The sequence below is a fragment of the Condylura cristata genome, unplaced genomic scaffold (genome assembly GCF_000260355.1).
Source record: "Condylura cristata isolate star-nosed mole 26May11 unplaced genomic scaffold, ConCri1.0 scaffold00032, whole genome shotgun sequence".
NCBI classification, from domain to species: Eukaryota; Metazoa; Chordata; class Mammalia; order Eulipotyphla; family Talpidae; genus Condylura; species Condylura cristata.
This window is the reverse complement of record NW_004567133.1, coordinates 2,856,362-2,878,951: the sequence shown is the minus strand read 5'-3', so window position 1 is coordinate 2,878,951 and position 22,590 is coordinate 2,856,362. Positions and strand designations below refer to the sequence as shown.

Below are 22,590 nucleotides of genomic sequence, written 5' to 3'. Positions count from 1 at the left end.
ACAGCAATCTTAGCTTTTCTAGGTAGCCCGACTAATGTATAAAATTGTTAGAAAAACCAGAAAGTACACACAAACCAAAAGAAGACGACACATACCTGGATCTTATTTCTCAAAATGGCATATTTTATATTAGTTTAAAATAGCATTTTTCAAAGACTGGGTCACAGGCACAATGATTACTGCTTTTTAGTGAAATAATATAACTATTGTTTGCCAATTGTTTCTTAAAAGCTGTGGTGAGGGTTAAAAATAAAATCTGCAGGGCCCTCCCTGGTGGCGCAGCGGGTTAAAGCACAGCACTGAGAATCTAAAGCCACTTCCGCATGAGTTCGATTCCCGCCTGCCCCGGAGGAGACCACATGGCGCGGCAGACCTCTCCTGGCCCGCCCGCTGCTCCCCTCAGCAGTGTACTTCGTTGATCTGCCTGTTCTGTTCCCCGCTCTGTCTCTGGTGAAGCCTCTCACCGCCCCTGAGCCTCTGGCCTGTACCCCAGTTCTGTATGCACAAATAAATAAATCTTTAAAAAAAAAAATAAAATAAAAAAAAATAAAATCTGCAAACCCAGAAAATGCTCTCCACAACTGTAGAACTAAAAGTTTTATTCCTGAATTAACCATTGAACCAGATTGTGTTGCACATCACAGGGACCAGAGGTAAGAGAGGCGCCATCTTTTGTTATGGACTTGTGGGTACCACCATTAGATCCATCCATCCGTACATCACCTCAAGATACAGGTAAGTGATCCTTTTTCTCAGTGAAGGAGTTAAAGGGCAGCCTAAAGTGAATTGGGTTGCCTGTCTATGGGTCCTCACCTGTGTGCTTAAGATTCAACTGCAGACACACACAAAAGGTCAATAATGGGTTTATTTATAAGGGAAAAGAACAACTCAGGGAAAGAGAATCAGAAGTCTCAATGTCTCCTACCAGTTCCGCTGACCTGGAACCCCAGCAGCACGCTGGAAACTGATGAAGAGCCAAGTGACAAGCCACAAGGCCAAGAGTCCTTCAGCCCAGCATACCCAGTTTTTATATCCCAAACCCAAAATGGCAGCTTAACTCTGCCCTTGGGTCCTGTCAGTCCTCCCTTTGGTGTTGCTGGGATTTGTAGTTTTCAGTGGAGTGGGGGTGGAGTCCACAAAACCTCTATCTGTACAGTTCCTTCAGGACATCCTTTCCCCCTAACAAAAGGACTTGACAGCATCATTTTCTGTATAGTCTTTCATAGTTCATCCTAAATTCATTGGCAATTCGGGAGGCCATCTGACAGTTAATTGCCTTTATCCAGAGAAAAAAGAAATATTTCCCTTTGCATTTTTATGAAAGCAGAGAATTACAACTCAGAGCAAGGTGCCTAGCCTAAATTCCCTTTGGTGACATATAGGGACATTAACTTCACTAAAGTTTACATTTCAAAGAGATGGCTGTCAGATGCATAGGAAAAACAGGCCTGGATTATAATGCTGGCCTGAGGCTTATTTAGCTTTTAAAGAGATTTAAGTACAGGTGAAAAAGGTGGAGGAAGTTACTTATATACAATTTTTCTTGAGGAAATGCTTTAAAAAAGGGAAAGGAAAGCCCTTCCTGGCGGTGCAGCGGGTTAAAGCACAGCACTGCAAGCAAGCCATAGCCCTTCAGTGTGAGTTTAAACCCCAGCACTGATCCTCTTAAGGGTCAACATGGTGGGTCAAACATCTGACCCCACTGTGTGCCTCTTTGAGCCACAGGGCATCCCTCTTCTTCCCCCACAGGAAGATCAAGACCTCCAACAGAAAACTGACTCAGAACTTTTGACTGTGTCCCTCCAACTCAGCTCACCAAAGTAGGTGTGTAGAAGGTCCTTCTCCAGAAGCTGGAAGAAACTTGGAGAAGATAACTTAGTTGGGAATCAAGATGGGGCAAGAGATCTAGGTAAGGAAGGGGAAAACTGGACCCTGGAATTAAGGCTTCCAGGTGTGTACTTGCTCCAAGGTTTCTGACTCTGGGAAGAATGAAAAAAGGTCACGCTGGGAGGACTTTCCAGACTGGCTGTACATGGGGACACATCAGGAAACCCAGGCTTCTGCTGTCAGTTATCACCCTATGACTTGGCCAGCTGTCTGCAAGCTCGCTGCAGCTGCCTCAGTACAAGTTCCATCCCCGGCCCCGGAGGTGACCCACATGGTGCAGAAGACCTCTCCTGACCCATCCACTGCTCCCCTCAGCAGTGTACTTCATCAATCTGCCTGTTCTGCTCCCCAATCTGTCTTTGGGGAACCCTCTCACAGCAAATGCACCTCTGGCCTGTACCTCAGTTCTGTATGCATAAATAAATAAATCTTTAAAAAAAAATATGAGATGAGGAAGGTCCCATGTCAGATCTTAAAGCAGGAGACAAGGAGAGTAGGTATTGAGGGGGGAAAATGGCAGGGTAGAAGGAATATAAAGCCCTTGGGTACCTAGATAACACTTTGGAATTCAGCAAGACACACATTCCTGGGAATGGTCTGTGGCAAACAAACACACAGGCCCAAGGGAAAAATACACAGTGGTCACGATTTTAAACTTAATGGGAGTCCTTTACATAACCTCCAATTCCAATAGGTGATAGAAGTAAAATCTAGAGGGCAGATGAATTAGGAATAACTGTAAAGAAATGAGTGGAAAAGAGAGTTGATACCATGAATACTAAATCATTGGAAGAAAGCATTTTGGCATATGGGAGCATCAGAACATACTAAGATGGTCCCAAATTCCAGGTCTCTGTGTCCTCGTGGTGCACTACTATCCCCACCCACTCCTACCTCCTTTACATTCCCTTCCTCCCACCCCCAGGACACTTATTTGAGCTTTGACCACCAAAGTCCAAGCTCAAGGCACTGTTGGGAGTGGACTGCTCTTGCTGTCACATAAGCCGAATGTGTTTGAGAGATCTGTTTGCTGTATACCATATTATCGTAGTAAACAGGTGCATTACTCTTGAAGTTTTCCTGACTCTGTTAGGGGATCTTAAATATGGGGTGAGATCATCACTGTTACAGATATAAAAAAGATATTAAATGTTTTTATTTGATTCAAGAGGAAGCTGACAACGCTTATTCAAAGGAGAATCTGAGAAAAAGACATCGCAGATCAGGAATGCTGAAATAGGTATGTAAGTGGGGAAACGAAGGCAAAACTGAATTTTCCGATGGTGGAGATGCATGCTGGGGGTAGTCAATGAGTTTCCACTAAACACAGAAAAGGCATGGCTACTTCATTGGCTAACTCAGACTCAAACATAAGAAAGAACTATAAGCAAATAACCTGGAGGACAGGTGCCTGAAATTAATGCCTTATTTATGTAATCACTGAGTTCTATTTACTTATATTTTACTTAGGCCCTCCCTGGTGGCCCAACGGGTTGGGAACAGCACTGCAAGCTGGCCGCAGTCGCTTCAATGTGAGTTTGACTCCCAGCCCTGGAGGTGATACACATGGTGCGGCAAACCTGAACCGCCCGGAGCTCCCCAGTAGTGTACTTCATCGATCAGCCTGTTCTGCTCCCCACTCTGTCTCTGGTAAAGTCTCTCACCGCCCCTGCACCTCTGACAAGTACCCTAGTTGTGTATGAATAAATAAATCTTTTAAAAAGTCTCACGACCATAAACGAACATGAGACACCTTTCCCTTATTTATCATGGTTGTGCTAGACACATGCTAAGACTTAAGTTCACAAAGTAAGGCAACTAACTAGTACGGTGCCAGGATGCCTTTAGGCAAGACTCCCCATGAAGTTCCCTTACATTAAGGAGCCTGAGACCCGGAGGAGGCGGGGTCTGCCAATTTCATAGTCAGTCTCTTAACCGCAAGGAGGAGCAGACTTCTTAGATTTTCCCTAACTTGACAGCGCCTACTAGACTTTTGGGAAATAAGAGTCTGGTACTTCTCAGGTTTTGGTACAGGGATGTCTTCCGGTGTCGTCCTGCGCATGTGCACCGCGACCCGTGTGCGTGTTCGCGCACGCTCAGAGCCGCCGCGCGTCTCCACTTCCTGTCCATGCCTAGGTCACCGTTTGCTTTATTTCCTTCGCTCGCTGCCTTCCGACGGCTGAGGGACCCGGTGTCGGCAGGACTGTACGCCGGCGGACCCGGCCGAAACCCAGAGGTGCGGGCCTGTTAGGGCAAGGACTCGCTTGGGCCGGACGGAGGCTCGAGCGGGGATCTCCGAGAGTGAGCCCCGGAGCCTGCGGCTGGGCCAGCGGAGCAGGGACGGCGGGGCCCGGCCGGCTGTCGGCGTCCACCGGAGCCCGAGCAAGGCGCGCGGCGCGGTGTGGCTCCGAGAGACCGATTTGTGCTCCTTGGAGAGTTTGTCGCAGAGGCTCAGAGCCGGATCCTTGGGGATTGAGGGGGGGCAGCTCCGGGGCAGAAGCGCGCTGGAGGAGCAGCCCCCTTCTCGCAGCCCTCGGAGCCTTGGGGCGGAGACAGCGAGTTCCGGAAGAAGGGTAGGTCTTGGATTGTGGTCGGGAGGCAGGGGTGGGTCTTCTCGCCCGCAGTGTGCAGGACCTGGAGGATCCGTCCCACGCTGAGGACACGGGAGTGTGCACAGAGAGGGTCTCTTGGAGATCGAGGGGCTGGGTTGCACGGCAGAGGCCGACTGCCCTCCTTTGGGACTTGTGAATTCAAGGTTTCTGGGCGGCACAGGTGGGTCACCCGTCTGTGCTTCGGGTGTTCTGTTCACTCCTCCACTCCACACCTGACACCCCTTCCTCCTCTTGGCCTGTGCAGATTGTAAACGTGCCTTCATCAGCTCCCTTGTCTGATCCAAGTGTTCTGCCCTGTGTACTCACAGTGTAGTGTCTGCAAAAGCTATTGCTTGCTGCCTTGTGGGTCTGAGAGTGGAGGTGACTTGTCCAGAGTCATCCCATGCAGGTGGGATATCTAACATATCTAACAAGGGAACTCACAGACCAGTGTCTTGCCACCACCCCACCGCTGTTTTCTTATGGATAGTGGAAACCAATTTTAGATAATTAAAATAAAAAAGTATGTTTCATACACATTTATCCCATTTTTCTGAGATCCATGTATTTCTTTGATCTTAAGCAATTTAAAGAGACATTGGGAAAATACTTGAGCTGTATGTTGGGAGTTTTTAATTTTTGTGCCTTTTATTTGTAATAAAAAAGTCATTGTTTATATTTGCCAGTGAGAGTGACACATTTAATTTCATCATATTATGTTGGAATTAAAAAGGTTCAGGTGTATGTTTGAAATGTCACTTTTTGCCCTTGTTCGCTGTTCACCAGGTGTCATTTTGTTGTGCTTTCTTTGGTGCTTCTTCTGCAGGAGATTCCTTCTCAGGAAGGCCAGATTACTCACTATTTCATTTATTTGCTACTCCTTTTCTAGGTCAACCATTTACAGTTTGTAGACATTTTCAAGAGCAGCAGAAAATGAATGAATCCCAGGTGAGTTTGTATTAAATGTCCCTCACATTGTCTTGTAAGGCATTTTAGGCCTTACTTTAAAATGGAACACAGAAGTTGATAAAAGACATCATGTAAAATATAGTTAAGAGTGGCAGATCAGCATTGAGATCTTTGTCAAGTTCCCCCATGTGTTTAGAGTTATTGAAATGGACTTATTGACAGTCATAGGAAAAGAAAGAATCCCACCCATTAAATGATATGTGCTGACTATATGGAGAAACCTTTTTGTACTTGTGGGTTTTTCAAGATTTTCTTGAACTTGGAAACATCTCTTCATTAAAGTTCACATAACTGTAGATAGCTTTCCTTATAGCATCCTCAGATAACTGCAGTGTTGTCTGTACTTGTTGCTGATGTGAGCAGAGTTCTGCTCAAGGAGATCTGGGTGTGTTTAATCTTTTTAGATAAGAAAAATTTGTCATCCAAGTAGATGCATTTCCATTTTTATTGTTTATCCAAGGATATGAAACCTAACGCATAGGGAATTGGGCCTTTTATCCTTCAGATATTTTTGTGAGTCTGTTGATTTGGGTTGCACAGAAAAGGATACACAAAGGAATTCTCTAAAGTTTTTCTCACTTCTCATTCCCATTTCATTTCTCAGTGTCTTGGTGTATCCTTACCACTTTCTCAGCCTTTGGGTGAAGATTAGCAATGATCAAGTTATAGTCAAATCAGAGGGCATTTTCAGTTTTTGCTCACTTTCATCTTCCTTTGACATCTGTTGCTCCCAAACTGATAAAATCTTCTCAGGGTCTCATCTTCTTCTAACCTTTTAAACAATTCATCTGTAAATATTTCTTTACATGTCTTTATGTGATAAGGAGACTAAAAAAAGGAGGTGGGGATAATCCATAATACCATTCTTTCGCTGTATACTTATCTGGTATTCACATGTCACAGTTTTTGGAACAATTTTTGATTTGTTCTTCAATAAGGATACAAGTAACTTTCATACATTGCAGTTGATTAAGTCTTTTAAATAGTAAATTCCCCTGTATGTTTTTTCTGTCATTTTTTGCAATTTTTCTTTTTTAAGAAATTAGATTTCCTTAGTTTACCTGTCTGGATTGGGTTGGTTGCATTGCCATCTTTTTTTTTTTTTTTTTTTTTTTTTAAGATTTACTTACTTATGCATACAGAACTGGGGTGCAGGCCAGAGGTGCAGGTGTGGTGTGGTGAGAGGCTTCACCAGAGACAGAGTGGGGAGCAGAACAGGAAGACTGACAAAGTACACTGCTGGAACGGAGGTGGGTCAGGAGAGGTCTGCCACGCCATGTGGGTCACCTCCGGGGTTGGGAATTGAACTCATGATGAAGTGGCTTTAGCTTCTTAGTGCTGTGCTTTAACCTACTGTACCACGAGGAGGGCTCGCATTGCTACCATTTTAACTTTTATTTTTAAATTCCCTGGATACCTTGTAAAATTGGCAGTGAAATCTGGAAGATTACTCAGATTCAGAACAACATTCAGTTGTTCTGACAAGACTGTATTGTACGTGGCATTTGTCTGTGTCTTCTTGGAGGCATGTTACCTTCCTGTCTTTGTTTCGTGGTGTCGACGTGGTTGATGTTCATTGTAATGAACCTGTAGTTCATTGGGAGAGAGAAAATTGTTACATGCAGCTTCTACCACTCCATTCACTAGCTAGTAAGCATCTCTTAAAGACAAGTATCTCCTTGTGTTTTGGTCCTAAGGTGCATACAGGAAATACTGAAATACTTGCCAGGACAGTGCTGGGTGGGTGGTTTTGTTCACTCTGAACTCTGAGTTTACATGGGTTTGAAGTATTTCAGGACATCAGAGTTGTTATATTTGATTTAATGTAAGTGGTTCATCTTTATTTAGTTCAAGAAAGAATCTCCTCAAATTGGTTTTTGGGACATTTCAAAACCTCCCCTCCTCCAGTATATATATATATATATTTTTTTTTTTTAAGATTTATTTATTATTTGTACATACAGAACTGGGGTACAGGCCAGAGGCTCAAGGGCAGCGAGAGGCTTCACCAGAGACAGAGTGGGGAGCAGAACAGGCAGATCTATTAAGTACACTGCTAGGGGAAGCAGCAGGTGGATCAGGAGAGTTCTGCCATGCCATGTGGCCACCTCCGGGGCAGGCGGGAATCGAACTCATGTGGAAGTGGCTTTAGCTTCTCAGTGCAGTGTTTTAACCCGCTGCACCACCAGGGAGGGCCACCTCCAGTATATTTAATAGCAAGATATTATTTTGTTCAGTTGTATTTTGAGAAAATACCAAATTTACAGTAGAGTTTGTAAGTATTATACAAAGAACCCCCATGTAAACTTTTCTCAGATACTCTAGCTTTTTACATTTTCCCACATTACCTCTCTCAGTATATACATATGTTTTTCTGAACCACTTGAGAGTGGGTGTTATGTGTCATGTCCCTTTACCCTGTTGTGGCTCAGGTTGTACTTCTAAACATCAAGAATATTTTCTTATGTACATATGACACATTTTTTGAATTAAGGAAATGTAACATTGGAATAGGATTTTATTTTATTTACTTATTTTTTTTTTTTTTTAAAGATTTATTTATTTGTACAGAACTGGGCCAGAGATGCGGAGGGTGAGAGAATTCACCAGAGACAGAGCGGGGAGCAGAACAGGCAGATCGACGAAGTACACTGCTGAGGGGAGCAGCGGGCGGGTCAGGAGAGGTCTGCCACGCCATGTGGTCACCTCCGGGGCAGGCGGGAATCGAACTCATGAGGAAATGGCTTTAGCTTCTCAGTGCAGTGCTTTAACCCGCTGCGCCACCAGGGAGGGCCATATTTACTTATTTTTTAAAGATTTATTTATTTATGCATACAGAGCTGAGGTACAGGCCAGAGGTGCAGGAGTGGTGAGAGGATTCACCAGAGACGGAGTGGGGAGCAGAACAGGCTGACTAATAAAGTACACTGCTGAGGGGAGCAGCAGACAGGTCAGGAGAGGTCTGCTGTGCCATGTGGATCACCTCGAAGCTGGGGATCGAACTCACACTGAAGTGGCTTTAGCTTCTGAGTGCCTGTGCTTTAACCCACTGCACCACCAGGGCCAGAGATGCAGGTATGGTGAGAGGATTCACCAGAGACAGAGTGGGGAGCAGAACAGGCAGATAGACAAAGTACACTGCTGAGGGGAGCAGCAGGTGAGACAAGAAAGGTCTGCCATGCTATGTGGGTCACTTCCAGGGCCCGGGGATTGAACTGGCACTGAAGTAGCTGCAACTTGCCTGCAGTGCTGTGCCGTAACCTGTTGTGCCACCAGTGAAGACCCTGGAATAAGAATTTTAATATAGTTAATCTTCCAGTTTACCCAGAATTTCCTTTATAGTCAATTTAAGTTTCTGTTAGAGGATCCAAGCCAGGAATCACATGTAGCTATCATGCTTTCATGTCTGTTCAATAAGGAACAAGTTCTCAATTGCCGCATTATAATACTTAGGAATATAGGCCAATTGTTTTATAGAATTCTTTGAATTTAGAGTTCCATAATACTTCCTGTTAAATTTATGGCTCAGCATTAAAATTCTCTCTCATTAAAGTCCCATGTGCATTTGAGACGATTGCCTGTTCTGTGCTTGGCAGTTGGAGTTTTCTATAAAATCTATGAGATCCAGTTGTTTGGTAGTGTTGTTGAGGTGTATTATATTCTTGCTGATTTTCTGCCTGTTGTCTAATCAGTTGTGAGAGAGGGGTATTAAAATCTGCAGTTTGTGGTGTTTCTCTTTGACATTCTATCAGTTTTTGCTTTGGGTATTTTATTAAATACATATATATTTTAAAAAAATTTTTCTTGATAGCTACCTTGCCCTTGTGAAATGGCCCCCTTTATCCCTAGTAACATTCTGTACTGTATCAAGTAGTTCTTTTTAACATTAATATTGCCAGTAAGCTTTCTTTTGAGTTGTGTTGTCCTGGTATACCTTATCTATCCTTTTAATTTGTTTGCATCTTTATATTAAAGTGTATTTGTCATCGGTGGCATGTAAATGATTTTGTTTCTCATCCATTTTGGCAATCTCTCACCCCAATGCTGACAATTTCGGGTGTTTGGACTACTTACATGTCATATGATTATGAATACAGTCAGGTTGTAGTTGGCCTTCGTTTATAAAGGAACCATGTGGCTTTCCTCAGTCTTTAGCTGTGTTCCAACGCTATCTCCTTGCTTAAATGGTTTATGAGAGAATCCTCTGGCATCCTCATCTTAGTTCCCCTCAGCATGTCTTCCCTTTCTCTTGCTGTGAGGTGTATTTTATCACTGGTTTCCAGCAGTTTATTGAATTGTGACTTGGTATCGATGCCTAAATATCCCTGTGCTTGGGGATCTTTGAATTTCTTTGATCTGTACTTTTATAGTTCTTAATCAATGTTGAGAAAATTTCCACCATTTCTCCAAAACATTTCCTCAGTTTTTTCCCTCAGCAGTTCCCACTATCTGCATAGACCTTGAAGATGCCCACAGCTCACTAATGGATTCCTTTTCTTTTGATTTATTTTTCTCTGTGTTTCATCTTACACAGTTTCTATTGGTGTGGTCTTCATGTTTACTTTTTTCAGCAATGCTTTTAATCTGGTCTAGTGTCCTTTTCATCTCAGGTATTGTAGTTTTATATGTAGAAGTTCAATGAAGAGTCTTTTAAAAAAAATTTATTGCGGTAATATTTGTTTAAAATGTATTTGGTTTCCTGATATAGGTTCACAATTCTTCAGTTGTATGTTACCACACTGTGCCCACCACCACAGCATTTAATTCTCTCTACTTTCTTCCATGTCTCTATTCAATTGTTTTGATCATATGGAATATTGTTGTAAACCATTTTGACACTCTCTGCTAATTGTGACATCCATTTCAGCTCTAGGTCCATTTCAATTGATTGTTTTTTTAATGGATCATACTTTCTTACCTATGTCCCCCAACTTCTCAATTCTTTCTCTTCAACTTGACTCTCCCTCCCTGCTCCATGACCTAGAAACTCTCAAGACAGTAACTGAGGGACTCCCCTTGTTTGTTTCTGGTCTGATAGGTTACTGACAGTCCTTCATTGGCTGATCACCAGGCATGTGTTCTATTTTGTCCCTGGGGAGGGAGGTGTTATGTGAGATTGGAGGGTAAATTCAATCTCTGTTTATTTTGATGAAAGTAGAAGTTGTACTGCTTATATTTGGAGTCATAGAAAACTTTCTTTCATATCAAGGTTATAGAAAATTCACCATGACTTTTTCCTGTTGGCTTCAGTTTTCATATTTAGATTACTGATGCAATTGGCATTTATTCCTTTATGGTGTAAGATAGGGATTTTTATTCAAATTCAGATAATTTGAATAAATGTGTGTATATGTTATATATCTGTATATACTAGACATACTGCATATTAAATATGTAATCATATGCATATGTTCATATGTTTATGTTAGTGAAGTATCCACCATTTATTAAAACACATATCCACTGTTTATATTATGATTCCAGAATCATAACCATGTAACTTGTCATGTAATTATAAAAGTCTTTCTAGATTTTGTGTTCTGTTCCACTTTTCTCTCTCTATTCTTGTGCCAGTACAAACAACTTAATCTATAACAAGGTAGTTTTAAATCTGGTGGTGTTAGCCCCCTCCACAGTTTCTTTTGTTGGAGCTTTTCCCAGCTATTTTTTTTTTATCCCTCCTCATAAAACTTCAGTGTTTTTTTTGAACTTTAGTTTTATTTTGTCTAGTTCCAGAAAAACTTCTCAGTGTTTTAATTGGGATCACATACTTGTAAAGCTTTTGGATTACGTTGACCTATCCAAGTACAAGTTTCATTCCACTTGTTGAAGTCTATTTCTTGGTTAGTCAGAAGTGTTTCCTATTGCAGGCTTTGTACATTTCTTGCTAAGAGTTTTATTTTCTCTGTTGCTGCTGTAAACTGTATACACCCAAGTTATATTTTTTTTACTCTTTTTCTATGTAGTAAGATTATTGATTCATATGTATTATTTATATGTCCTGTTACCTATCTAATAGTTCTCTTATTGCGTTGATTTCATTGTCATTTCTGAGTTTTCTAGGTATAATGTACCATCTACAAATAGAAATAGCTTTACTTTCTCTTATTATAACAGGAGCTAGTGAGCATTTGGCTTGTTTCTGAGCTTAGTGGTAATGTGTTTCCCCATTAAATATAATCCTGACTTTTGGACTGAGGCATAAATGTGTGTATATTTGCAAGCTTAACAGAGTTTATATATGTACTCTGTATGATTGAGATATATACATGTTATATACTTGTATATACTAGACACTGCATATTAAATATGTAATTGTATATTGTTCATATATTTATGTTAATGAAGTATCCACCAATTTCTATTTTCTTGGGTATTTTTTTTATTTTATATCAGTTTATTTTTACATCATTTTGTACATTTTTTTCCCCCATCTCAATTGTAATCCCCGCAGGTTTCCCATCACCAAGTCACCCGTGTGCCATCACCATAATCCCAGGCACTTCCCTCCCCACCCCCCCGGATTTCTTGGGTATTTTTAAAATGTATTTTAAATTTCATCAAAAGTTTCTCTTAATCTTTGGAGGTATGAGATTTTTTTCTTAGCTATATTAAATGGCAATTTTTAGTAGTGGGTTCGCAAATATCTAAATACTCTGTATTTTTTTTAAAGATTTATTTATTTATACATACAGAACTGGGGTATAGGCCAGAGGTACAGGGGCAGAGAGAGGATTCATCAGAGACAGAGTAGGGAGCGGAACAGGCAGATTGACAAAATACACTGCTGAGGGGAGCAGCGGGCAGGTCAGGAAAGGTCTGCTGTAACATGTGGGTCACTTCCGGGGCTGGGAATCGAACTTATGCTGAAGTGGCTTTAGCTTCTTAGTGTGCTTTAACCCACTGTGCCACCAGGGAGGACCCAATACTCTGTATTCTTAAAGTTCCATTTAGCTATTACATAGTCAGTATTCAATTCCATATTGTGGTGATGTTTGCTAATAATTTCTTTTGAATAGCTGTGTTTCATCTAAGTGGTATTCGTATGTAATTTATTTTACTGATTTGTCAACATATATCACTATTATCATGTCATTATTCAAACTCCTCTGACTCCTTCTTGATTGACTAACCTTGAAGGTCATTAATTTCATAGATAAAGATTGTATAAGCTCATTTGGCCTTGCTTTGGGCCAATCCTGTTTGGGTAGATTTTACCCACGCAGGCATGGGTAACTCTGGGTCCTTGAATTGGAAACTTTTCTGTATTGCACACTGATTGTATTAAAGTTCCTTTCCATTAAAGGTCTTATATGTTTTGTCTTGATGAGACAGATGGCAGAACCTATTTAGAGCAGACAGGCTTAGGAATTCTGGGGTGCCCCCTCCCTGCCCTGTAACAGAATGAATAGACCACATTTTGCTTCTGTTCACCCATCAGTAAACACTAAATTACTACTATGTTTTAGCTGTTGTGAATAATGCTCCTATGCACGAGTGTACAAATACCTGTTTGAGATCCTGCTTTCAATTCCAGAACTGGAATTATTGGATTTTAAAATAACTCTATTTTTAATTTTTTGAGGATCTACCAAACTTTTTCATAGCAGCTGACATTTTACATTCCTACAGTAGTGCTTGCACGACCCCACCGTAGGGTTGCAATTTCTATCACACTTGTAATTTCCTGTTTTGTTGTTTACTTTGATAATAGCCATTCTTTTTTTTGTGTGCGCGCATTTTTTAAATAATAGTTTATTTTTACATCATTTTGTGCCTTTTCCCATCTCAGTTGTAATCCCCATGGGCTTCCCATCACCAGATCACCAGTGTGCCATTACCATAGTCCAGTGCACTTCCCTCCCCCCACTGATTTTGATCCCATTTCCCACTCCATCCCCATGAAATGTGGTATATATAGTTGTTCATTATTATTATTATTATTTTCTTACCTGGTCCCTTATACTCCTGCTATGAGTGAAACCATCCATAATTTTTCCTTTTCTTTTCTGGCTTGATAACAGCCATTCTTTTTTTTTTTTTTTTTTAAGATTTATTTATTTATTCAAACAGAACTGGGGTACAGGCCAGAGATGCGGAGGGTGAGAGGATTCACCAGAGACTGTGGGGAGCAGAACAGGCAGATCCACCAAGTACACTACTGAGGGGAGCAGCGGGCAGGTCAGGAGAGGTCTGCCTCACAATGTGGTCACCTCCAGGGCAGGCAGGGATCGAACTCATGTGGAAGTGGCTTTAGCTTCTTAGTGCTGTGTTTTAGCCTGCTGTGCCACCAGGGAGGGCCCGATAACAGCCATTCTTATGGGTTAGGAGGGGCCAGCTCATAGATTTGATTATTGTTTCCCTGGCAGTTAATGATATTGGACATTTGTTCATGTGTTTTTTGACCAGTTGCATATCTTCTTTGGAGAAATGTCTAATTACAGAAATAAACAATGATGTAAGAAAGAAAATAAAACAGTTGTCAGCATAAAATAAAAAGAAACATTGCCCATATTTGAATTCGATTTTTTTTTTTTTTGGTCATTGAGTTTTTTGAGTTCTCTTTATATTGATATCAGTCCCTTCAGATACATGATTTTCAGGTATTTTTTCCCACCCCAAGTGCTGTATTTTCCTTCTATTTAAAGATTGTATCTTCTGATGCACAGACTTGTAGGGAACTGATAGTGAGTTGGTAGACAAGGTTAAGTTTCTTAGGTCAGTTGCTTTGCATTTTGACTAGTTTCCTAAGAGTCCGTGTCGCAACACAAGTGACCTACCTGAGCTAGCCTTGCATTAAACGTGTGTTCCTGGCATCCCATCTGGTGCAGCACTTATCCCAGGCTCACTGTTTAGACAATGAGTATGTGGTCACCCTGATTCTGGAGGTCTGAAGTGTGGTCTCCTTTACTCTGTATCTGGTTACAGTTCTCAGTTCTGCCTTCATCTGGCTGCTCTTTGTACTAAAAGAAGGGAGCCACTCGAGAGGCTCAGGTACTCCTGAGTAGTTAATTGTTTTTTAGCCAGTCACTCTGCACTCCACAGGAACCCAAAGCCTCTTGGTGGACCTGTCGCTTTTTAAGGACTCACTTGCAGAGTCTGCAATTCTCTTTTGCTGCAGCCAACATCTACCCCTCATGAAGTTGTATGTTCTGTGGCTCTGATTTCTTACCTTTGACCCTACTCCATACTCCAGGACTTACTCAGAGAAAGTCCTGCTGTTAGTACCTCTGTGTTCCAGTGCTTTTTGGTAACTATATATTTTTTTAACTATATTTTTTTGAATTGGGACGTTTGCTTTTGAGACAGGAAAGTAATTGTGTATGGTTCAGTTCATGTTCTTGAATTAGAATTGACTTTACTCCCAAGCTCTAAACTATCAGCAGTATGTCAGTTTTTGCCTTGGTACTTATTACTCTGGGACCACAAAATTAAAATACTTTTCCTCTCTTGTTTTTGATTTTTTTCAAAAGATTTATTCATACAAGAGCTGGGTGTAGGCCAGAGTAGGGGAGGGTGAGAGCATTCACCAGACAGAGTGGGGAGCAGGATAGGCAGATCAACCAAAATACATTACTCAGGAGAGTCTGAGCAAGAGAGATCTGCTGCGCCATGTGGGCCAGCTCTCTGGGTTAGAATTGAACTCGTGCTGCAGTGGCTATGCATGGTGCTTATTAAGAAGACCAGACACAGAATCCTGAGGTACACCAGCATGAAAAGGCCCAGCAGTAAAAGAGGGCCAACCAGCAAAGACTACTCAAGAAAATAAAAAGGAACAAGATGAATATGTTTATTTACATGGGTATCTCACCAGACTACAGGTTTCTGAGGGTGAGAATGGTGCTTTACTCATATTGCCCCCAAAAGCTTGTTCAGTCATAAAATGAGAACTCAGGGTTTTCGGGGGTTTTTTTTTTTGTTTTTTTCACCTGAAGAACCCAAGGGCGATGTATTCCTAATGTGGTTGTTTTTCTTCCATAATCATAGCAGGTGAACAGTATGTGTTCATAGTTAATGTTACCACTCAGCTTACTAAGTTCTTGTTTGTATATCTTCTTTGTGTCACCTAATCCTGATCATGTGCTACTACAGGGATCAGTGTCATTTAAGGATGTTGCTGTGAATTTCACCCAGGAAGAGTGGCAGCAGCTAGATGCTGAGCAGAGGACAACATACAGGGATGTGATGTTGGAGAACTACAACCATCTTGTTTTCATGGGTGAGGACAGCTTTTCTGAATTGCTTTTCTCTTGAGACTTGCAACTTCATGATTTTATCCTAGGTTTTAAGAAATAAGTGATAAGACCTTTAGTTCCTTTTAAACTAGGTAGATATTTTATGTTATCTTTGCTCCACCTAAAGGTTTTAATTTTGATAAGGTGAAATATAAGCCTTTATATCATGCAGCCTCTGAGGCAGCATCTTCTGCTCAGAGATCCTGAAGCTTAGCAGCTGGGCCACAAACATCTCCATTCTCATTCACAGGGTATGACAGCACCAAACCAAATGTGATTGTCAAGTTGGAGCAGGGGGAAGAGCCCTGGGTAGCAGAAGGGGAATTCCCAAATCAGACTCATCCAGGTAAGTTAGCAGAATATTACATTTTTTAAAAAAGACTTTATTTATTTATGCATACAGAACTGGGGTACAGGTCAGAGGTACAGGGGTGGTGAAAGGATTCACCAGAGACAGCAGAGTGGGAAACAGAACAGGAAGATCGATGAAGGGGAGCAGTGGGCGGGTCAGGATAAGTCTCCTACGCCATGTGGGTCACATCCAGGGCGGAGATTGAACTGGCACTGAAGCAGTTGTGCTAGCTTACAGTGCTGCATCCTAACCCGTTGCACCACCAGGGAGGGAAGAATATTACATTTTAAAAACAGCCACCCGAGACCTTTGGGAGTGACTTTAACAGGTATGTGTAGATGTGCCCTGAATGTCACAGACCACACCTCCCACTACCCAGATAGCACTTTCCCTCCACATATGCATCAGCTCTTATGTTTTACATGTGAAGGGATTTTCTTGCTTGTCAATGCTGTGAATCCCCCTACTTGCTTTTTCTCTTCTATTGTTAGTAACTTACCAACTCCCTATCATCAGGCTTTCAAAAGCCTAACAGAAAAGTGAACTTTGAGACTCTGATGTTTATTCTTTTTATCTTCCATTTTTTCCCTGCCTTGCTGTGAAATGCCTCATGTATCACTTCCCCGTGTGCTCAGGTAGGCAAATCCTGTCCTCCCCTTAACTTGGGAAGTCATGGTCCCCTTCCCACAGTGAGCACTGCACTTCATTTAGAAGTGCTAATCTCCATCCTTGAAATCTACCCTCAGTTGGATGACGCAACATAAACTTGACTTCCTCTTTCCCCACTGCTCATTCATGTCTTGTGTATCTATCCATTCCAGTGTCCACAGTAGATGCTGAGGGAGGTTTATTTCATAAGTGAATTTGAGTCATTCTCTTGTCTTATTCAGCAGTGCCACACAGAACCTGTTCTCTACTTCTTTAGTTTTAGATAAACCTTTAAAAAGCTTAACTTTTAAAGCTTTTTTTAAACTTATATATCTGTTGCCCATCCACACTGACACTGACTACCTGTGAGTGCTTTACTTAACAGGGATTGCTCTGTTAAGCCACTTCCTTCTTTCTCAGAAAGTCTCATGATAAACTATAAACTCTACAAAATCATGAGTTCTATACCTTTTGCTCACCTCCCTTTATTTATTGTACCAATCGTATTTTCCTGGTTTTTGTCTTTTGTCTTTTGTGAAATGCCTTCAGTTTTTCCCGGCTTGTTCTCAGTTTCTTATGACACCGACATAAACAGTACTATCTCATAAATGGATTATAATGAATCCTGTTTGCAAAATCTCATCTGAAGCCTCTAGTGGACCTAATCACTAGACTATGAAATGAGCCTCTGACTGTTCACTTACTTCTTAAATGGAATTTACACTTTCTTTTGAGATCCCACACAATAAGGCACAAACAATGTTACCTATTAAAATTAAGATCCTATTTCCCAAAACTCTGGTTAAATTACACTTAATCTAGATTTCCAGATGTCCTCTAAGTTATTGTCCCTTTCTTATGTATTTTACATAAGATTTTCCTTCTTTCCTTCCTTCCTTAATTATAAAAAATATATAACATAAAATTTATCACTTTGACCCTATATGAGTACACAGTTTGGGGTGTTAGCCAAATTCAAATTGTTGTACAATAGAACCATTAGAACTTTGTCCTTAAATTAAAGCTGAGAAGTTTGGTTTCTCTTAGAAGTTTCCATCAGTATTCATTAATCACTCAGTCTTTCCCTTCCATTAACTTTCTGTTCCACTTAGTCATTATTACCACAAAAGTTAGACATGGTTATGTACTTTGATATGGTTTGATTTATATTTATTCCTTATGCTTTCCCTACTAGAATTATAATCCTTCATGAAGAGGAGCATCTTCTTACTCTGCTTTGATATGTAACACACAGTAGGCATTCAGTAGATTTTTTTGTTCACTGAGGAGCTTTATTATTTACCCATGAAGAGAATATTTATTCTGAACTAGTTGGAATTATAGGATCTATTACAGCAGATAGGCATTAGGTTGGAACCCAAAAGTGCCTGATTTGATTAAACAGGAACTTTAATTTATAATGATAGAGAGATGCAAAGAAAATAGGAAACGTCATGTATGTCCACAAGTGCAGGTTTTTGTTAGGGAAGATCATAGCTGTTTGAACTAGTTTAAAATTCAGCTTTCATGTGAAATATTGATATTTCCATGTATGTTATACAACTTTGTGTTAAAGCTGTTTTAAAATTTAATGTAAGAACAAATTCAAAAAACTGGGAACCCGGTTTTGGGGCTATCTCTAAACATGAGGAAATTGGAACTTTGGATTTTTTATTTGCAGTTAAGTGCAAAATAGAAAGGCAGAGATTTTAGAAGGGTCTAGAACAGTGAGGCTGTTACTGTGGCATTCGTAATATGAAGTAATAGCAATGGTTTAATATAATAATCCTCCATAACTCTGTTTCTATCATATCCATAATATATTTGAATATTTCCTTTGAATATCCACCCCAGAATTTTTCTCCCACTGGCCCCATTTGCTCAGAATCCTCCCATTTCTGCAGGATCTAGCTCTCTTTCAATGACTTTATTCTGTGTTCATCATTTCTTGAGTTTGTTTTGCCTTTCTACCAAAGTCTTAAATATATTGTAAATAACAATGGTATTTGTTTTCATTGTGATTTTACTCTTTTTTCAATAATGCTGAGTCCTGTTAAGTTTGCCCTTTCCATATCTGCCCTACCCCTGTGTAGGACACTTGAGTTCCACTATTCTCTAATTATTGTGTTAATAATAACAAGTTTGTTTGACTTTCTTGCTTTTTAGAAGCAGTCTGGAGGTTAAATGACCTGATAGAGGAAATCCAAGAAAATGAATGTGGACATGCTAAGCAAGCTGTTTACATCCACAGCAAAACCCTGACTGAAGAGAGGCAGAATGTACTTGACAAAACATATAATGTGGAAACAAACCTTGTTCCTTCAAGCATAATATCTCATAATTGTGTCTCATGCAGAAAGAACTTAGAATCTACTTCAGAATTAATTATTAGTGATGGAAGCTATGCAAGAAAAAAACCTAATGAGTGTGGTGAATGTGGGAAAACGTATGGAGAGAAACCTTACGAATTTAATCAAAACAGAGAAGCTTGCTCTCAAAGTGAAGAAAACATTCTTCAGAAAATTAACGTTTTAGAGAAACCCTTTGAATTCAGTGACTGCATAGAAGCCTTAGACAATGAAACTGTTTTCATTACTCATAAAAGCACTTATATGGAAGAGAAACCCTATGAATGGAATGGGTCTGAGTCAGATTTCATCCAGATGTCAGATTTTAATGTATACCAGAGATCACAAATAGAAATGAAGCCCTTTGAATGTAGTGAATGTGGGAAATCCTTCTGTAAAAAGTCAAAATTTATTATACATCAGAGGGCTCACACAGGAGAGAAGCCCTATGAGTGTAATGTGTGTGGAAAATCCTTCAGCCAAAAGGGAACACTCACTGTACATCGGAGATCACACTTAGAGGAGAAACCCTATAAGTGTAATGAGTGTGGGAAAACCTTCTGTCAGAAGTTACATCTCACCCAACATCTGAGAACTCATTCAGGAGAGAAACCCTATGAATGTAATGAATGTGGAAAGACCTTCTGCCAAAAGACACACCTGACTCTGCATCAGAGAAATCATTCAGGAGAGAGACCCTATCCATGTAATGAATGTGGGAAATCCTTCTCCCGCAAGTCAGCTCTCAGTGATCATCAGAGAACACATACAGGCGAGAAGCTTTATAAGTGTAATGAATGTGGGAAATCCTACTACCGAAAGTCTACTCTTATTACACATCAGCGAATACACACAGGAGAGAAACCCTATCAATGTAGTGAATGTGGGAAATTCTTTTCTCGGGTATCATACCTCACTATACATTATAGAAGTCACTTAGAGGAGAAGCCCTATGAATGTAATGAATGTGGCAAAACCTTCAATTTAAATTCTGCCTTCATTAGACATCGGAAAGTGCACACAGATGAGAAACCCCATGAATGTAGTGAATGTGGAAAGCTCAGACAGTTTTCATATTCCCCTGAACATCACACAATTCCTTTAGGAGATAAACCCTATGAATGTAATGAATGTGGAAAAACCTTCCTTGAAAACACAACCTTAAGTGGGCACCAGTCATTACCAAAAGGAGAAAAGTCCTATGAATGTAATATATGTGGAAAATTATTCTCTGAGTTATCATACTACACTGTACATTATAGAAGTCATTCAGAAGAGAAGCCCTATAGATGTAGTGAATGTGGAAAAACCTTCTCCCATAATTCATCCCTCTTTAGACATCAGAGAGTACACACAGGAGAGAAACCCTATGAGTGTTATGAATGTGGAAAATTCTTCTCTCAGAAGTCTTATCTCACTATACATCATAGGATTCATTCAGGAGAGAAACCCTATGAATGTAGTAAATGTGGAAAAGTCTTCTCTCGGATGTCAAACCTCACTGTACATTATAGAAGCCATTCAGGAGAGAAACCCTATGAATGTAATGAATGTGGAAAAGTATTTTCTCAGAAGTCATACCTCACTGTACATTATAGAACTCATTCAGGAGAGAAACCCTATGAATGTAATGAATGTGGGAAAAAATTTCACCACAGATCAGCTTTCAATAGCCATCAGAGAATTCATAGGAGGGGTAATATGAACATACTTGATGTGGAAAACCTCCTGTGAAGTCATTTAAAAAACCCTCTGCATACAATAAATATGGGAAATCCAACAGGGAATCAGATATCTGTTTGAGAGTGTTTTTGTGAACAGAAAAGCATGTAGGCGTTAGACTCATTTTAATCTGAGTTTTCATAGAGAAGAATCCCTAAAAATAGCAATGAACAAAGACTTCAGCAGGACCCTACAACTCAATGGACAATAATTTATGCAGTAGTAAAACCTTATGAATATTTAATATTTATTTTGGTTCAAATTATATATCAGGGAGTCATACCAAGGCAAAATCCAAGTGGTGAATGTGAAAAATATATTGTCTTGGAAATTGTTATACTACAAGCCATATTTCAGATGGAACATCAAATGTTTCTAGGCAAGATATCAGAAGCTGTCAGCTCTAGATAAACCACTGTACAGGATGAAGTTCTAAAATCAGAAGTTGATAATGAAGACAGTCATAGTGAATACATGTATTGCAGTTTATCAAATGCAGTTTTTAAAATGCAGTCTAATAGCAATTCTATGCAATTTTGTGTAAGTGCAGATTTAAATATGTGAAAAGACAGCATTATAATTTGAATGTTAAGATGACAACATTTATTAATGGGATATTGTTGGTGAGTTGTGTGGTAGGTACAAATTAGTTAAATATCCAATTTTCTATTCTTTAGAGGTATTTACAATGGGTTTTTAATGAATGCCCCCATCAGTAGGGGAGGCAGTGGTTTTGTAAAGTTTTTAACTGCATTTGAGCAAAAAAGAATTTTTAGAATATTTTCATAGGCTACATAGATAATTGGAATTGAATATTTTAACAAAAGGACACCTATATTCATACTCTATAAAGTGCACAGATCTCACATTACTCTGTTAACCCACAAATTTGTGCAGTATGCCACTATTATGTAATTCAGATGTTTTAGCTGCTCTTTTATTTGGTAGGAATATGGTGTCATTTTGTACACTGCCTCTTACTCCCAACATTTTGAAAAAGTTAATACAAAGTTCCAGCAGACTATTTGGTTCACGAATGCACTGTTTTCCTCCTCACTTTTTGCTGGAAGTGTTTTGGTGTCCGTCTTTCTTGACAGAACACAAGATACAGCCTAAAAAGTCTCAGTCCATCATGAATTCATTATAATTTCCAGTAACTTGTTTATAGTGGGTACATGGCCCCATATTGGGTCAGTAAATTAAAGATGGGTTTCTTCTTCTGGGAAATGGTTAGAACTGATCAAATGGGTCTTATTCCTGGACCGTGTCTTAACACCCCAAAAAAAAAATCCTTAGTTCATGTAACACAGGAGATCATGTGGTAAAGTCACCATCCATCTATGTTTTTAGCAAACCATGGATAGAAAGGAATGTTTTCACTTGGATAATGAGCAACTTAAATTATAACAAAATAGTATGGCAGTGAAACAAAGTTTTCTCCCCTGAAAATAGAGAAGGATATCTCCTCTGACTAACTTTATTCAATATTGTTAAGAAGGCCCTAGCTCAGAAAGTAAGAGAAGAAAAAGAAAACACATGAGAATTAGAAAAAGTAAAAATTACTTGCAGATGGCATGGCTTTATTAAGTTAAAAATTCTTAAGATACCAACAATGAACATAGGAAATGGAAGTTTAAAAAGCAATACCACTTACAGCAGCATAGAAAATCTTCAAGTGCTTAGAGGAAAATTTGCCTAACAACATATTTTCAAGAACTATTCAGAAAAAAAATTACAAAACTGACAGGGATATATCTTGGTTATGGGTTCTAAGACAATCAAAAAAAATCACTTTCCCTAATCCATATTTTCAATGCAGTGTTGAAGTCCTAGAAAAT

General features: G+C 40.0%; 1 protein-coding gene across 1 annotated transcript; it reads left to right on the top strand.

Annotated features, from left to right (window-relative positions):
- Window positions 1–4,072: 4,072 nt before the first annotated feature.
- Window positions 4,073–22,017, top strand: RBAK (RB-associated KRAB zinc finger). The gene is made up of 5 exons (XM_012731750.1): window positions 4,073–4,460; window positions 5,368–5,426; window positions 15,540–15,666; window positions 15,933–16,028; window positions 18,849–22,017. The coding sequence occupies exons 2-5, from the start codon at window positions 5,412–5,414 to the stop codon at window positions 20,762–20,764; spliced, it is 2,154 nt and encodes a 717-aa protein (XP_012587204.1). The 5' UTR covers window positions 4,073–4,460; window positions 5,368–5,411; the 3' UTR covers window positions 20,765–22,017.
- Window positions 22,018–22,590: the final 573 nt, after the last annotated feature.

Coding starts and splice junctions, on each gene's coding strand:
- RBAK (XM_012731750.1), top strand. Junction 15,667..15,932: donor CAACCATCTTGTTTTCATGG/GTGAGGACAGCT, acceptor TCTCATTCACAG/GGTATGACAGCACCAAACCA. Junction 16,029..18,848: donor CCCAAATCAGACTCATCCAG/GTAAGTTAGCAG, acceptor CTTGCTTTTTAG/AAGCAGTCTGGAGGTTAAAT.